At 53.4% G+C, this 5518-nt stretch overlaps 1 protein-coding gene across 2 annotated transcripts; it reads right to left on the bottom strand.

Moving 5' to 3' along the window:
• Window positions 1–2375: 2375 nt before the first annotated feature.
• Vrtn (vertebrae development associated) lies at window positions 2376–4735 on the bottom strand. Of its 2 annotated transcripts, none has more exons than XM_021178546.1 (2): window positions 2934–4735; window positions 2376–2796 (listed from the first exon to the last, which is right to left on the bottom strand). In XM_021178546.1, the coding sequence occupies exons 1-2, from the start codon at window positions 4733–4735 to the stop codon at window positions 2376–2378; spliced, it is 2223 nt and encodes a 740-aa protein (XP_021034205.1). The 2 variants fall into 2 exon arrangements, with proteins under 2 accessions (XP_021034205.1, XP_021034206.1); XM_021178547.1 differs by having other exon boundaries at window positions 2376–2838; window positions 3054–4735.
• Window positions 4736–5518: the final 783 nt, after the last annotated feature.

The raw sequence follows: 5518 nt of genomic DNA, 5'->3' as shown, positions 1-5518 counted from the left end.
CTTCATGATTTCTGTGTTTTATAAAACCATAAGAAAAGGAGTATGTTTGGTGAATGTGCAGTCAGGTGTTGGGGCAAGGAGGTGCCTCTGTGGGCCAGTGCTGAGGCAACCTCCCCACTAAGGGACAAACCACAAGGTGGGATAGTATAAAGTTTATTCAGGGCATGAGGAGGGGAGTTGAGAGGGTAGTAGACAGAGAAAGGCAGAGAGAGAAGTAGAGGCTGGCCATGAGCACGTGAAGGGGGAGGGGGGAGAGGAACATAGAGAGCAGGTAAGAGGCTAGAGGACAGAGCAGGAGCAAGAGAGGAGGGGCCAAGCAGTCCCTTTTATAGTGAACCAGGCATGCCTGGTTGTTGCCAGATAACTGCGGGGTGGAGCCCAGACAATGATGCATAACTTTAACCCAGCACCCCCAAGGCAGAAGTAGGCAGATCTCCGAGTTCAACGTCAACCTGGTCTACACAGTTCCAGGCCAGCCAGAGCTACATAGTGAGACCCTGTATAAAATTAATTTTAAAAGGAAAGGGGAAAGATAAGAAAATGAGAGTACTAAACAAAGAGGGAGAAAGAACAGCGTCTTAGACCATAGTAGCAAGTGTGTGTAATTCCAGAGCAGAAGGGACGGAGGCAGGGTCGGAGGCAGCCAATGTGGCTGAAGCATGGTGGGCAAGCACAGCAGAGGGAGAGTGAGGTGGGGCCACTTCACACAGCCCTTCTGCTTTTGTTTCCTTTTGCAAGACGGGTTTCTCTGAACAGCCTTGGCTGTCCTGGAACTCTGTAAACCATGCTGATCTTGAACTCAGAGATCCACCTGCCTTTTTCTCCCATGCCCAGCCACACACAGCCCTTAAGAGATTCTGTGATTAAAAGGCAGCCGCAGACACATCTAAAGCAGGAAAGTGACAGGATCCAATATCATCTAAATCCAGCTGGAGGCTGGGCCAAATGGGGGAGGGAGCTGTGAGGTGGGACAGCAGTCCAAGGACAACCTGAAATTAAACTTAAAGGGGCCTGGGACTGTCACTTAGTGATGGATCATCTGACCAGGATACACAGGACCCTGGATTCCACGCCCCCAGCACCTCCTAGGCAACCAGACTTGGTGATGGAATAGATGTGGGATAAGCAAAAGGCAGAACTTGGGACCATAAAAATGTTGGCTACAGGGCTCAGCGGTTAAAAGCACTGACTGCTCTTCCAGAGTTCCCGAGTTCAAATTCCCAGCAACCACATGGTGGCTCACAACCATCTGATGCCCTCTTCTGGTGTGTCAGAAGACAGCTACAGTGCACTCATATAAATGAAATAAACCTTTTTTTAAAAAAAAATGTCAGCTACAGGAAACCAAGACAGGAGACCAGACCTAAGCGCATCTCTCCCCCGTTGATGCTTCATCTCAAAAGACAACGGCCGTTATCTGCACCTGGGCCTAGCCTTCAGAGTCTTCTGCAGCCAGACCCATAAGTTCAGAATAGAGTCCCACCAGGTAAACCCTGGTCCCAAGCATGTATTATCAGAAGACAGAAATGCTCTCCCAAGCCCCTTAAACTAAAGGGAGGCCTAGAACACAGTCCTATCTTAGCCAAACAAATCCCGGAGGCCACAGGCTGTGTGAGGACAAGATTTCACTTTATTTTCTTTGGGTTTCCAACTGTGTTGCTGGACAATGAAAAAAAAAAAAAAATCAATCCCCCCGCCAGCCTTGTAACCTTGTAGCTCCTTGCCCAAAATGTGCCTTGGCGTCTGAGGAGGCTCAGCAGAAAGGCAGGTCTGGAAGAGCAGCCAGGCTGGCAGACGCCTGACCTGAAGAGCTCCCTCTTAGTCACCAGCAGAGGAAGCAGGAAGCTCTCTTTGGGGTCTCCAGTGCCTAGGGGCCTTCCCTGGCTTAGAGATCACTGTGGTGTGTTCTGTGAAGCTCAGTCCTTCTCCACAGAGGGTTTGAGGAAGCAGCCACACAGCTGCCTCAGTCCCCATATTCCTTTGGAAGACATCTTTGAGGGGGAAAAAAAAAAGATACAACCCTTAAAAAGAAAAGGCACATATATTTATTCTGACAGGAAATAATGGTCACGCTGTGATACTTTCCTTGTGGGCCCAGGAAAAGCTGAAAGCAGCCATGGCACCATCATGACAGAGCTTTAACACTGACGAGGGGCGGAGGGGGTCCTGCCAACCCAAATTAATGGAAAAAGCAAAATGAAACACAACAAAAATCTATGACCCAGCCAACAACCAAAGAGACAACTGGCCCTCCTGTAGCTTTCGTCAGGGCGAATGGCTGATTCCCATCCCTCCATCAAGAGGTTACAAAAGGCAGAGCAAAGGACATCCTAGCCGAGTCAGGAGGCAGCTCGGCACCCCTTCTTCCCCTCCCATCAGCCATCAATCAGTGTGAGACCTTCATAGAGCGCCCGCTTCCACATGTAGTAGGTGGAGCGGGCAGTGAGGGGGAAGAGCGCCTGGAACTCCTTGTAGGAGGGGAAAGTCTTAGACTGGAAGCGCTTCTGCAGGAACAGCTTGGCCTGGGCCTTGAACCTCGTGGTGGTAAGCATGTCCATCACCAGCACCTGCCCATCACTGCCCCCGGGTGCCTCAGCCAGAGTCTGGCTTGGCAACGATCCACTATGCGGTTGGCCCTGGGCCATAGCTGCCTCTTGAATGATGATCCCCTCTCTGGAAGGCCCTCCTGGGGCATCTTCTGGAGAAGCAACCACTGGCAGTGTCTCCGCTGGAGGAACCACCATAGCCGTTACATACTGATCAGCTTCCATAGCCTGTGGTTCAACTGGCTTCTGCAGTCCCTCAGGCTTCTGCAGTCCCTCAGGCTTCTGCAGTCCCTCAGGCTTCTGCCGTCCCTCAGGCTTCTGCCGTCCCTCAGGCTTCTGCCGTCCCTCAGGCTTCTGCCGTCCCTCAGGCTTCTGCCGTCCCNCTGCCGTCCCTCAGGCTTCTGCCGTCCCTCAGGCTTCTGCCGTCCCTCAGGCTTCTGCCGTCCCTCAGGCTTCTGCCGTCCCTCAGGCTTCTGCCTCCTCTGGCTCAAAGAGGGAATCTGCATCCTGGGCGATCTCCGGGACAGACTTTTCCATACCCAAAAAGTGGAAGGTAACAGACTAGGATAGCGGAGGCGGAAGCGACAGAAGGGTAGGTGCCCATTTAGCACCTGCTTGCGGGCAGCCCTGCGTAGTCGTCTCTGCCAACGAGATAAGGGCATCTTTGGGGATATGAGCCCCCGGGAAGTCAGAGGAGCCCCACTTCCTGCTTTTCCTGTCTCCTCCTCTCCCGCTTCTCTCTTCAAAGAGAACGGGGTCTCTTTCCCAACATCTGTTGGCTGGAGAGACTCAGCAGTTTCAAGAGCTGCTTGGGACAGCTTGAAACTGGGGGTCCTTCTGAGGGCTTTCCGCCTCCAGTTGTAGTAGGTAGACCTCGAGATGCCAGGGAACCTGCATTTGAAGCAGCGATATGGTACCAGTTTGTTCAGGGAGATGCAATACTCCAAGAAAGACTTGGCACGCTGCATTAAGATCATACTAGGAGGGCTCAACATCGCTGCTGCCAATGGGGAGCACCCCACCTCCTCAGCAGCCTTTTTCCCTGGTGGCCTCTCCACCTCCGGCACAGTCAGTGCCTCCCTGGATGGAGTGGCTGGGCCCAGGGCCGAGTTGGCACCAGAGCCCAGCAACTCATGCTTCCAAGCATAGTAGGTAGAACGGGAGATCTCAGGGAATCTCTGCAGGAACTGCTGCAATGGCACAAAGCCCCCACGGTGGAAACTGTCCTGCAGGAAGTGCTTGGCAGAGAAGCGGGTGGCTACCTTTTGACGGTGCTCTTGGGTCTGCCGCCGCCAGCGGTAGAAGGTGCTCTTGGTGATGCTGATGCGGTCACAGAGGTGAGAGTAGCTGAGGCCGGGTTCACGGTTGAGCAGCTCTAGGGTTTTAGCGGGTGGTAGCAGAGGACCCAGGTTTGGAGGAACGGGGTTCAGGCTAGCGGTACAGTCAGCCTCCACCTCCTCCAGCCCAACAACAGGGGCAAAATACTGATGACGGAAGAGGTGGCTAGTGAGGGGCTGACCAGCCCACATGATGTGCAGCATGGAGGTCACATGGGTGGAGCAGCGAGGCATGATAACACGGTTAAAATAGGGTCGGATCTTGATGTTGCGCATGGGGTAGATGGAGTAGATGTTGCGTTCAAGGATGGAGGCGAGGGCATACAAGTGCCACACATTGGAGAAGCTTGTTGGGAAGCACGTAGCCTTTACATCAGCATCAAAGATGGCCTCCAGTGTGGCAAAAGACAGGTTGGTCATCTCAGGGGACTCCTCAGAGCACAAGGAGTAGCGCACAGCCTGCAGCATCACCTTGGAGTCGATCATGCCCTGCAGATAATAGTGCCTGTGCAGCAGCATCTCCACCACAGTGCGGGCCCGCAGCTCCAGGCTGAGACCCGTGTGCCCCCACAACAACAGGCTGGCCGCTTCAAACAACAGGCTCCCCTCACCCTTGCACATCAAGGGCAGCATGTTCCGAGGAGCATCCTCCGGGTACAGACTCAAGGCCACAGAGTCCACCTCCAGCACCTGAGCGCCAGGGCCGCCCTTCTGGCAGATGGGGAGGGTGAAGGAAGATAGAACCTGCTTGGCTTCCAGAGCTGCACCGATGAGACCCTCCAAGCCCTCCGACTCCACTGCCTCCTGCAGGTCGCGCAGCACCTGCTGCACCAGCTGATCCCGAGAAGTCATCCTGACAAGGCAAAGGAGAGAGGGCAGAGGTCAGAAGAATGGTGGGTGGGCGCTGGCGGCTTCGCCAGGAGCAGCAGTTCTCAACCTGTGGGTCGCAGCATATTAGATATCTGGAATTTCAGATAGTTACATTACGATTCATAACAGTGGCAAAATGATAGTTTATGAAGTAGCAACGAAAATAATTTTCTGGTTGGGGGGCGGGGGAGGGGGAGGTCATCACAACTTGAGGAACTGTATTAAAGCAGCAAGCCAGGCATGGTGGCGCATGCCTTTAATCCCAGCACTTGGGAGGCAGGTGCAGGGGGATTTCTGAGTTCGAGGCCAGCCTGGTCTACAAAGGGAGTTCCAGGACAGCCAGGGCTTTACAGAGAAACCCTGCCTCGGAAAAACAAAAAAAAAAAAAAACAAAAAGGGTCCCAGCCATTGGGGGGTGAGGGGGGGGGGGTAGGAGATGTGAAGTCCCCAGAAAGGATAACAGCTAACTGCTACCATGGCTTAGTCACTCAGTGGTTCTGAGGGAAAGCCTGATCTCTGGAACTCAGCTTTGAATCTTGGCTCTGATGTTAGTGTGATAAAACACTTAACTTTCTGCTGTCTCTCCTGTGGAACGGGAGTGACAGTGCCTACCTTTGAGAGCCCTTGTGGACTTAACTGAATGAAAGTAAATCACGCCTTTAGTCCCAGGCAGAGGCAGGCGGATTTCTGAGTTCGAGGCCAGCCTGGTCTACAAAGTGAGTTCCAGGACAGCCAGGGCTATACAGAGAAACCCTGTCTCGGAAA

Source organism: Mus caroli, chromosome 12 (assembly GCF_900094665.2).
Source record: "Mus caroli chromosome 12, CAROLI_EIJ_v1.1, whole genome shotgun sequence".
NCBI classification, from domain to species: domain Eukaryota; kingdom Metazoa; phylum Chordata; class Mammalia; order Rodentia; family Muridae; genus Mus; species Mus caroli.
This window is presented reverse-complemented; position numbering and strand designations above follow the sequence as displayed.

Bases quoted from the DNA above. Each gene is read 5' to 3' on its own strand.
- Vrtn (XM_021178546.1), bottom strand. From the start codon at position 4,735: ATGACTTCTCGGGATCAGCTGGTGCAGCAGGTGCTGCGCGACCTGCAG.